General features: G+C 42.4%; 1 protein-coding gene across 2 annotated transcripts in view; it reads left to right on the forward strand.

Moving 5' to 3' along the window:
- The window catches only part of oxct1a (3-oxoacid CoA transferase 1a), a 108,677-nt gene that overhangs the window by 51,537 nt on the left and 44,660 nt on the right, over positions 1 to 12,480 (forward strand). For both annotated transcript variants that reach the window (XM_020475269.2, XM_020475274.2), the window contains exons 8-10: positions 9,693 to 9,800; positions 10,187 to 10,301; positions 12,315 to 12,409. In XM_020475269.2, the coding sequence (XP_020330858.1) occupies positions 9,693 to 9,800; positions 10,187 to 10,301; positions 12,315 to 12,409 (318 nt within the window). The remainder of the gene's footprint in view (positions 1 to 9,692; positions 9,801 to 10,186; positions 10,302 to 12,314; positions 12,410 to 12,480) is intronic.

Genomic DNA, 12,480 nt, shown 5'->3' on the forward strand with positions numbered 1-12,480 from the left:
AACCGTACCCATTACATTAGGAAAACTGTTGTAATGAACACTTATGAGAATGGTGGGCTGCATTTTCTGGACTTTACTACCTTAAATAATACTTTTAAGATCAATTGGATAAAACAACTCCTAAGAAGACCCACTTCTATGTGGAATTTTATTCCTCATATTGTCTTCTCTACTTTTGGTGGCCTTAACTTCATGTTGGTTTGCAATTATAATATTGACAAAGTTCCAGTGAAACTATCTGCTTTCCATAGGCAAGTTTTCTTGGCATGGTCCTTAATTTATAAGCATAATTTTTCTCCACACAGATATTATATATGGAATAAGCGGGATATATTGTATAAAAATACTTCTTTGTTTTTAGAATATTGGTTTGGAAATAATATCCTATTGGTGAGCCAACTGGTAAATGCAAGAGTGTATTTTACTTAGTTATAAGGAATTCTTATCACTTTACAAGGTCCCTGTAACACCTAAAGATTTTGCAATTGTTTTAGATGCCATTCCTTCAGGTGTTGCTTTATTATTCAGGAACGTGTCAAGAGCCTACCTTCCGTTGACCCTGTTGACTCATCAGTAGGAAAGATTTGTTTCTCTTTTGGTCCATTCAACAACAGAGCGATACGAACCTTGTTTCAGCAGGATGTTGTATCTATACCAGCAGGATGTTGTATCTATACCTTATGCCTTATTGGAATGAATTTATTGATAATATCTGTGTGTGGATGTTGCCACACACATACAGTGGGGCAAAAAAGTATTTAGTCAGTCACCAATTGTGCAAGTTGTCCCACTTAAAAAGATGAGAGAGGCCTGTAATTTTCATCATAGGTACACTTCAGCTATATGACAGACAAAATTAGAAAAAAAAATCCAGAAAATCACTTTGTAGGATTTCTCATGAATTTATTTGCAAATTATGGTGGAAAATAAGTATTTGGTCACCTACAAACAAGCAAGATTTCTGGCTCTCACAGACCTGTAACTTCTTCTTTAAGAGGCTCCTCTATCCTCCACTCGTTACCTGTATTAATGGCACCTGTTTGAAGTTGTTATCAGTATAAAAGACACCTGTCCACAACCTCAAACAGTCACACTCCAAACTCCACTATGGCCAAGACCAAAGAGCTGTCAAAGGACACCAGAAACAAAATTGTAGGCAAAAATCACACGGTGAGCAAAAATCCCAGAACCACACGGGGGGACCTAGTGGATGACCTGCAGAGAGCTGGGACCAAAGTAACAAAGCCTACCATCAGTAACACACTACGCCGCCAGGGACTCAAATCCTGCAGTGCCAGACGTGTCCCCCTGCTTAAGCCAGTACATGTCCAGGCCCGTCTGAAGTTTGCTAGAGAGCATTTGGATGATCCAGAAGAAGATTGGGAGAATGTCATATGGTCAGATGAAACCAAAATATAACTTTTTGGTAAAAACTCAACTCGTCGTGTTTGGAGGACAAAGAATGCTGAGTTGCATCCAAAGAAAACCATACCTACTGTGAATCATGGGGGTGGAAACATCATGCTTTGTGGCTGTTTTTCTGCAAAGGGACCAGGATGACTGATCCGCGTAAAGGAAAGAATGAATGGGGCCATGTATCGTGAGATTTTGAGTGAAAACCTCCTTCCATCAGCAAGGGCATTGAAGATGAAACGTGGCTGAGTTTTTCAGCATGACAATGATCCCCGCCCGGACAATGAACGAGTGGCTTCGTAAGAAGCATTTCAAGGTCCTGGAGTGGCCTAGCCAGTCTCCAGATCTCAACCCCATAGAAAATCTTTGGAGGGAGTTGAAAGTCCGTGTTTCCCAGCAACAGAGCCAAAACATCACTGCTCTAGAGGAGATCTGCATGGAGGAATGGGCAAAAATACCAGCAACAGTGTGTGAAAACCTTGTGAAGACTTACAGAAAACGTTTGACCTCTTTCATTGCCAACAAAGGGTATATAACAAAGTATTGAGATAAACGTTTGTCATTGACCAAATACTTATTTTCCACCATAATTTGCAAATTAATTAATTAAAAATCCTACAATGTGATTTTCTGGATTTTTTTTCTCATTTTGTTTGTCATAGTTGAAGTGTACCTATGATGAAAATTACAGGCCTCTCATCTTTTTAAGTGGGAGAACTTGCACAATTGGTGGCTGACTAAATACTTTTTTGCCCCACTGTACCTACTTGTTAACAAAATTAAGGAAGTTTCCTTTAAAATTATTCATAAATATTATCCTGCCAACCGTTATATGAATACGTTTAAGGAAAACATAAACTCAAATTGTTCCTTTTCTAATGACCACTAAGAAACAGTGTTGCATGTTGTTTGGCATTGTATTCATGTAAGAAAACTATTGCAAGACATCAGTAGATTTATAATTGAACACATATATGAAGATCTTACACTATTGTGGAGAGATGTACTGCTTGGATTCTTTACCTAAGATAGAAATAAGCTGAAACATTTTTATGTAATTCATTTCATTCTTTTGGCCAAATTTCATATTCACAAATGTAAATTTACAAACAAAACACCACATTTTCTTACCTTACAAAAATAAATTGAACTGTATTTTAAGACAACTAAATACTCTACTAACAAAAAAGCTGTTTGATTAATAAGTGTATGGTCCTTGTGTATTGTGATATTGTACACCCTAGCCCAATTGTCCTTTGTATATTATTTATATATACTTGTGTTTCCACATGTACTTCCTGTATTGATTTGTTGTTAATAAAAAAATATATATAAAAAATACACTTGCATGGCAAGGGGCGAGGGAGGGAGGAAGGACCTATTTTTAAATGGACCGCCCATGACCGGAAATTTGTCACTATTTCATCCCAAGATGATTGTGTTTTCAGCTACCGGTAGCTTGTGGGTGGTTTATATGCGCTACAGTCAATTATGATTGCATGTCTACTTACATGAAATATATAATTATTAATATATACCTACTCTACGATAGCTAGCAAATCAATGAGCTAAATAACATTACGAATCCTGCGAAAAAAAAATATTTCTACAATTTCCAAAAGCTAACCAAACAAAAATGTCATTACTTTTACGAGATGTGTTTGTGCTGTCGTGTATTAGTAGCACAATTTCTAACTTATTTACATTCATTTTTACTTACACTTGTATGTTGACTCCATATTGACGTTGAGGTTATAATCTTTGGCTGACTTTTCTTAGCGGATGTACAATCATCACGAATTGCATTATGGGGAGTTTCAGGCCCCGGAGTGAACATAATTGTACACTCGCCAACTCGACTAAAAACGAGGGCTGAGGGGCTTACGTTGCAAACTACCCTTGCTTGGCTAATCATTTGGCCCTCCCTCAAAAATGGTGATGGGGATTCCCCCAAGGGCATAAGATGAGGGTAAGTGGACGAGGGTGTGTCTTTTATGAGTTTGAACCGCAGCCCTTGTCGAGGAGGAACAACAAATGTGCTCCTTGAGTGACAGGGGGTGTGGCTAGGTCTGTGTGGAAAGGGGCATGGAGGGAGATAGGGAGAGTGAGTGAGAGAGAGAGTGCGGAGAGAGATGACTGAAGTAGCGAAGTACTCATCGCTTTTGATTGGCTCCTTGGTATACAACAAAGGTTTAGAAAAGGCTGAGCCTCCACTCAAAGAGAAATGGATGCCCTTCATATGTGTACTGATCAGAGCAATTTGTCTGAACGTCCCTTAATGTCAACACACAAACACACACACACACACAGCTGAGGTGGTACAGGGCTGGGTCACAGCAGTTCATTCACATCCGTGGATTTGTAAAAAGGTCTTATCAACAGCCTAGTGTGTGTGTGTGTGTGTGTGTGGGTGTAACTCCTGTCTTATTCATTTCCATTGATCACATCAGCGAGCTGTGCCTTGACTTGACGTTTTGATCTAATAATATGACTGGGGCTGAAGGAGGTGAATATGCTGGGCACAGCTAACCACAACACACTAGGACAAAGGCACACACACATATACACGCTGTATGCCCATCAGTTTGAGATGAATATGCCCTGACAGCGCTCAGAGTTCTCAAAAAGAACACACGGACCAAAAAAAGGTGTGTGTGTGTTTCCCAGTGGACCTTTCATTCCCTGTGTCTCTCTCCCAGGTCACTTCAAGCCTCTCCCCGCTCTCATTGATGTGAAAATGCTACTACAGACACAGGAATATCAATTAACATATGTACGTGTGTCGCTAGGTGGTTTGTGTGTGCATTTGCGTTCCTGTGTGTTTCATTGTCTTTTGATTCATTCCAGTTCTGTTCTGTCCTGCTGAGCCCTGCTGCAGCCCCACTCACACCCCCACCGCGCAGATCAAAGCCACACTGGGCCCTTTTATACACATATAATATTTAAATTGGCTGAGTTTGTTTATTGTGCTGGCTGGGCTTGGCTTAGCTTAGGCAACAGCTCACTGAGCTGAGGACAGACTGTGTTTCTAGTGAGGCAGGGTAGAGCGACATGGGTGGGTGGTGTAACACCCCCCCCCCCCCTTACAATGTCGTCTTCATCATCACTATCACCATCATCCTCTAAGGCCGCAGGGCTGGTGATTGAATCGGGTATCTAGAATGTAGGCTATTGAAGCACATACAGAAGACTTATAGAAACTAGTCTACAATCATCCCCCCTCCATACGTTCAACCACTAAGGTCACACCGGAGCGCTATTGACAACTAGAGAAAGGGAATATGAACCTCTAGCATGCCTTGTCAATCACTCACTGGCACAGCTGCAACCTGTCTAAAGCAGTTTATTTAAAAAAAGCCTAGTTCTCCACTAATCTGGAAAACCTTGCCTGATTGCTCTAAACTAGTGGTCCCAAACTTTTTATAGTTCCGTACTCCTTCAAACATTCAACCTCCAGCGCACTCTCTCAAATGTTTTTTTTTTCTTCCCATCATTGTAAGCCTGCCACACACACACTATAGAATACATTTATTAAACAAAGAAAGAGTGTGAGATTTTGTGACAACCCGGCTCGTGGGAAGTGACAAAGAGCTCTTATGGGACCAGGGCACAAATAATAATATAATAATAATCAATAACTTTGCTCTTTATTTAACTATCTTACATATAAAACTGTATTTGTTCATCAAAAATTGTGAATAACTCACCGCAGGTTAATGAGAAGGATGTGCTTGAACAGATGCACATAACTCTGCAATGTTGGGTTGTATTGAAGAGAGTCTCAGTCTTAAATCATTTTCCACACACAGTCTGTGCCTGTATTTAGTTTTCATGCTAGTGAGGGCTGATAATCCACTCTCACATAGGTACGTGGTTGCAAGGTACGTGGTTGATTAAATTATATTTTCACAATCTCCTGTTCAGATATTGGTAAGTGGACTGGAGGCAGGGCATGAAAGGGATAACGAATCCAGTTGTTTGTGTCATCCATTTTGGGAAAGTACCTGCGTAATTGCGCACCCGACTCACTCAGGTGCTTCGCTATATCACATTTGACATTGAGTTCATTTGCACACACAAAATCATACAATGATGGAAAGACCTGTGTGTTGTCCTTAATGTAGACAGAGAAGAGCTCCAATTTTGTAATCATAGCCTCAATTCTGTCCCGCACATTCAATATAGTTGCGGAGAGTCCCTGTAATCCTGGGTTCAGATCATTCAGGCGAGAAAAAACATCACCCTGATAGGCCAGTCGTGTGAGAAACTCTTTATCATGCAAGCGGTCAGACAAGTGAAAATTATGGTCAGTAAAGAAAACTTTACGCTCGCGTCAATACTTTGCCCCTTGACAACTAGCGCACTGCTGTATGTTGTAAAAGCGTTACATGGTTGCTGCCCATATCATTGCATAGTTCAGGAAATACACGGGAGTTCAGGAGCCTTCCTTTAACAAAGTTAACCATTTTCACTGTGGTGTCCAAAACATCTTTCAAGCTGTCAGGCATTCCCTTGGCAGCAAGAGCCTCTCGGTGGATGCTGCAGTGTACTCAAGTGGCGTCGGGAGCAACTGCTTGGACTCGCGTTACCACTCCACTATGTCTTCCTGCCATGGCTTTTGCGCCATCAGTACAGATACCAACACATCTTGACCAACAAAGTCCATTTGATGTCACGAAGCTGCCCAGAACTTTAAAAATATCCTCTCCTGTTGTCCTGGTTTCCAGTGGTTTGCAGAAGAGGATGTCTTCCTTAATTGATCCCCCAAAAACGTAACGGACATATACCAGGAGCTGTGCCAGGCCCGCCACGTCTGTTGACTCCTCCAGCTGTAACGCATAGAATTCACTGGCTTGTATGCGAAGCAGTAATTGCTTAAAAACATCTCCTGCCATGTCACTGATGCATTGTGAAACAGCGTTGTTTGATGAGGTCATTGTCTGTATAGTTTTTTGGGGCCTTTTCCCCCAGCATTCCCCCAGCCATATCCGCCGCAGCAGGAAGTATTAAGCCCTCCACAATAGTAGGGGGCCTGCCTGTCCTAGCCACTTGGTAGCTCACCATATAAGACGCTTCTAGCCCCTTCTTATTAATGTTATCTGTTGCTTTTATACTTGTCTTACTACTCGAAAGTCGTCTTTATTCTCGCTCAAAAAACTCCTGTGGCTTATTTTTCAAATTGTCATGTTTTGTTTCTAAATGTCTGCCCAAGAGTGACGTTTTCATCGAGTTGTGAGATAGTACTTTTGCACATATAACACACTGTGGCTGAGGAAAGGCACTACTCCCAATATAAGTGAACCCCAAATCAATGTAGTACTCATCATATTTGCGCATCTTTTCGATGGTTCAACGTCCCTGTCTGTTCGGTGCTTTCCCGGGTAAGGGGGCAGTAGCTCTTCGGCTGCATCAGATTCACAACTGTCAGTGTCCATACCAGCTGGGCTTACAACAAATGTAGAATTACCCCAGACAATTTGGCCACTTGCAATTTTATCGGCTTCTAATTCATTTTATCGTCCAAAAGCCTGCAATTACCTGCTAAGGGAAACTTTGGTGTGTGTGTGTGTCCGTGCTTGCATTCCGTGTGTGTGCATCTGCTTGTGTCAGATGCTGCATCAGCCCCTAGCAAAGTGTCCAGTCTCTCATCCCCGCCCTTGGCTCCCCTTTCGCACTATCAGAGATTTAACCCAGAGAGAGAACTCGCCTCAATCACTTTACTGCCCTGAACCGCCCGGCTAACCACCAAAGCCCCTGTAGCCATGACAACGCTTAGATGGAATCCTTTTGGCTTTTACCCATTGGCTTGTCTCAGTCAGTCATTGTAGAGTGTGGAGGGAGAGGAAGCTGAGATAAGGAAGGACTCAATTCTATGTGTCTGTAAATGCCCACCTGTCGTCTACCTTTTTTAAAAATTATTTAACTTGGGAATACAGTTAGGAACAAATTCTTATTTACAATGACGGCCTACAGGGGAACAATGGGTTATCTGCCCTTGTTCAGGGGCAGAACGACAGATTTTTACCTTGTCAGCTCGGGGATTCGAGCCAGCAACCTTTCGGGTTACTGGCCCAACGCTCTAACCACTAGGCTACCTGCTGCCCCCATGTGTGAATGCAATAAATATATAATATCCTCTGTTACATTGGAGTGGAGAATATAGGGGGAAAGTAGAGGGCTGCAATTTATGTTGTCCCCCTTTCTGTAGAGATCTCTTTTTTTCCCTCGTTTCTGCAAGTCGATTTGGCCTACCTCTCCCTCTCTGAAGTGTCTCCCCTCTGAGTCTTTATGAAGAGGGATGATTTCAGCATCGTATTATAAGATTATTGCTCCTGAAAGAGTCCCTGAGCTCCTCTTCCTCTCTCTCCTTTCTTCCCCTGCTCGCTCTCTCTCTCTCTCTCTCTCTCTCTCTCTCTCTCTCTCTCTCTCTCTCTCTCTCTCTCTCTCTCTCTCTCTCTCCCCCCTCTCTCTCTGTCACTTCCCCCTCTCCCTCCCCCTCTCTCTCTTTCTTCCCGATCTCGCTCTTCCTCTCACTCTCTCACCCCCTCTCTCTCTGTCACTTCCCCCTCTCCCTCCCCCTCTCTCTCTTTCTTCCTGATCTCTCTCTCTCTCTCTCTCTCTCTCTCTCTCCCCCCCTCTCTCTCTGTCACTTCCCCCTCTCCCTCCCCCTCTCTCTCTTTCTTCCCGATCTCGCTCTTCCTCTCACTCTCTCACCCCCTCTCTCTCTGTCACTTCCCCCTCACCCCCTCTCTCTCTGTCACTTCCCCCTCTCCCTCCCCCTCTCTCTCATTCTTCCTGATCTCTCTCCCGCTCTTCCTCTCACTCTCTCTCACCCTCTCTCTCTGTATCTCTAAAGCTTAGCGAGGGTCTACTTCAGCAGAAAGTGTTGTTATCTCATGCTGCTCTTCATAGGCTACTGGGGTACCATAACAAACAGCACACAACGATGGGATGAAGGGGTCGGAAAATAATGGGCTCACTCCAAAGATGTTGATATTCTTGCAAAGAGGTTTAGACCCAAAACAGACACTTACTTTTGCAGCACACAACCTTCTACGACAGCTAGCTAACGTTTGCGATTTAACACAAAACAAGCAGAATGTGTCAGCTTGTGTTAACGTTCACAAACTAGCCATTTCCCTTGCTGAACGTACTTCTGGTAAATAGACGTGTGCTGTCCAAAATATCTCTAGTCACCGGGTTCTATAAAGGAAGATAGTGTTTACCTTCTGCCCTTTTTACCGAGTCACGTTGACCTCTTTCTTCCTGGGATCAATACCCATTACAATGAATGTCTCATTAAATAACATGGGGAACATATCTCAGGCAGAACCCACAGGACACACTCTGGAAGTAATTCATTTAGCAGGAAGCTTTCTGAAAATGTTGCTTAGTAACCAGCCAACTGAGACTGGTTCATTTTAAAGCTTTTTTAATGAACGTTAGCTATCATCTTTGCTAGTCGTCATGGCTTCTGTTATGTGGCTGGTATGATTGGGGTTTAGATTCCTTGCTAAGTGACACAGTCAGTAATGGTGTCTTCACCTCCACATTGTGTAATTCCTTTATGGTTGACACTAATGGATTACTGATGATCATGATCATGATGGCGATGAAGGCAATTGAGATGATGATTGTGATGCTTCTTGAAACCCTTGCCAACACCCCTTCTTCAGGCCATACTTGGACCATTCCAAGTCCTTCTAAATCTAATAACATTGGGACAGAGCTTGTAATGTAACACCGGGTTTCTTCTTGTGATGGACAGAACCTGTACCCACCTTCCATCACCTCTGAGCCCAGGATCAGGCCCTTTCCCCTGGGCTCGACCTCTAAAGGCCCCACTGCCAAGCTGTCGCATGAAAGCAGCTTACTCCAGGCTTGGTGGTTGTCAATGCTGGGGAAATGAATACAGTGTGGTACCTGCTCCCTGTTAGCAGATAGAAAAAGAGAGGTATAAAGACACACTTCTCTAAAACTCTGTTTCCACCCTCTATCAGCCGTAAACAAAGACCAGAATGAAAACATTGAACGTTGTATTTTACAAATGTGAATCCATCACAGCGGTGGGAAACAGAGATTGAGGAGTGTGGCTTTAGTTATCCCCCTAGGATCAGTGTTTGGAGTGACCAACGACACTCTGTTGATTCATGCTTGATCACACTGCTTTGCTTCATCTTGGCCATGTCGCAGTTGTAAATGAGAACTTGGTCTCAACTAGCCTACCTGGTTAAATAAAGGTGAAATAAAATGCTTCATCCAACTCTATCTGTGTGTAGGTAGAGGAGGTGGTGGATGTGGGGACGTTTGCTGAAGAGGACATCCACATCCCTAGCATCTACATCCACAGGATCATCAAGGGAGGCAGCTACGAGAAGAGGATAGAGGTGGGCCTCCAGACATCTCAGTGGATTCATACGGGGTTGCAAAATTCTCGTTATTTCCTATGAATTATAGACTTCCTGTTATCTTTTGGACTAAGTTGATGTGCAATCAAGTCCTCTCTACCCTGTTCTAGTACCACGAGGAATCAAATGAGTGGCAGTATTACTGTTTAAAAAGAGTTGCAAAAGTTCCAGTAACTTTCCCAAAATTCCCAGGTTTTCCAGATATCTCTGTTGGAAGATTCTCGAAACTAGGAGGGAATAAGCAGGAAATCTGAAAACCTCCAACCAGGATTTCTGGAAAACCTGGGAATAGTCAATATGGAAGTGTGGGTAATCAATTGGTACTAAGCCGAAATGACTGAATTATCTCTCTTTCCACTCTTCAGAGGCGTACAGTGCAGAAGGCCCAAGCAGAGAAGCCAAAACCAAAGAAGGACTCTGACATCGTACGAGAGAGGATCATTCGCCGGGCAGCTCTGGAGTTTGAGGATGGGATGTATGGTATCCTTGAACATGAAATGGGAGTTGACTGAACAAATCATGACATCTCACCAAAACGTGGATTAGTTAAGCGTTTAAATGTACTACTATATTGGTGCTGCCCTATGTACAGTTGAAGTCGGAAGTTTACATACACCTTAGCCAAATACATTTAAACTCAGTTTTTCAAAATGACTGACATTTAATCCTAGTAAAAATTCCCTGTCTTAGGTCAGTTAGGATCACCACTTTATTTTAAGAATGTGAAATGTCAGAATAGTAGTACAGAGAATGATTTTCTTCAGCTTTTATTTTTTTCATCACATTCCCAATGGGTCAGGAGTTTACATGCCACCAAATACTAATTGAGTATATTGCCTTTAAATTGTTTAACTTGGGTCAAACGTTTTGGGTAGCCTTCCACAAGCTTCCCACTATAAGTTGGGTGAATTTTGACCCATTCCTCCTGACAGAGCTGGTGTAACTGAGTCAGGTTTGTAGGCCTCTTTGCTCGCACATGCTTTTTCAGTTCTGCCCACAAAGTTTCTATAGGATTGAGGTCAGGGCTTGATGCCATCTATTTTGTGAAGTGCACCTGTCCCTCCCGCAGCAAACACCCCCACAACATGATGCTGCCACCCCCATGCTTCATAGTTGGGATGGTGCTTTTCGGCTTACAAGCCTCCCCCCTTTTCCTCCAAACATAACGATGGTCATTACGGCCAAACAGTTCTAATTTTGTTTCATCAGACCAGAGGACATTTCTCCAAAAAGTACAATATTTTTCCCCATGTGCAGTTGCAAACCGTAGTCTGACTTTTTTATGGCGGTTTTGGAGCAGTGGCTTCTTCCTTGCTGAGCGGCCTTTCAGGTTTTGAAGATATAGGACTCGTTTTACTGTGGATATAGATACTTTTGTACCTGCTTCCTCCAGCATCTTCACAAGGTCCTTTGCTGTTGTTTTGGGATTGATTTGCACTTACCGCACCAAAGTATGTTCATCTCTAGGAGACACTAGAGATGCGTCTCCTTCCTGAGCGGTTTGACGGCTGCGTGGTCCCATGGTGTTTATACTTGCGTACTATTGTTTGTACAGATGATCGTGGTACCTTCAGGTGTTTGGAAATTGCTCCCAATGATGAACCAGATGTGTGGATGTCTACAATTTTTTTCTGAGGTCTTGGCTGATTTCTTTTGATTTTCCCTTGATGTCAAGCAAAGAGGCACTAAGTTTGAAGGTAGGCCTTGAAATACATCCACAGGTACACCTCCAATTGACTCAAATTATGTCAATAAGCCTATCAGAAGCTTCTAAAGCCATGACATCACTTTCTGGAATTGTCCAAGCTGTTTAAAGGCACAGTCAACAAGTGTATGTAAACTTCTGACCCACTGGAATTGTGATACAGTGAATTATAAGTGAAATAATCTGTCTGTAAACAATTTTTTGAAAAATGACTTGTCATGCACAAAGTGGATGTCCTAACCGACTTGCCAAACTATAGTTTGTTAACAAGAAATGTGGAGTGGTTGTAAAACAAGTTTTAATGACTCCAACCTAAGTGTATGTAAACTTCTGACTTCAACTGTGCATAGACATGGAATCACTGGTCATTTTAATAATGGAACACTAGTCACTTTAATTGTGTTTACATGCTGCTTTACTCATTTCATATGTATATACTGTATTCTACTGTATTTTAGTCAATGCCACTCCTACATTGCTCGTCCTAATATTCATATATTTCTTAATTCCATTCTTCATCTTTTAGATTTGTGTGAATTGTTAAACACTACTCCACTGTTGGAGCTAGGAACACAAGCATTCCGCTACACCCGCAATAACATCTGCTAAATATGTGTATGTGACCAATACAATTTGATTTGAAATTGGGAAAGTTCATTATCCTTGACAAACCAACCCCATCAGTTAACCCAGGTTTTGGCATTGGTAGTGCAGAATCAGATGAGATCAGGGTACTAGTATGTATTTCATGTATTCAGTGTGTGTTCTTTAACGTTAACCCCTGTCAGCTAACCTGGGCATTGGCATCCCCATGCTGGCCAGCAACTTCATCCAACCTGACATAACTGTCCACCTGCAAAGCGAGAACGGCATCCTGGGATTGGTAAAACGTTCATATAAACCCCCCTCACTGTAAAACCATACTAACATGGTTTGACAACAGGTTTTGGGACT

Source organism: Oncorhynchus kisutch, linkage group LG3, assembly GCF_002021735.2.
Source record: "Oncorhynchus kisutch isolate 150728-3 linkage group LG3, Okis_V2, whole genome shotgun sequence".
Taxonomy (NCBI): Eukaryota; Metazoa; Chordata; class Actinopteri; order Salmoniformes; family Salmonidae; genus Oncorhynchus; species Oncorhynchus kisutch.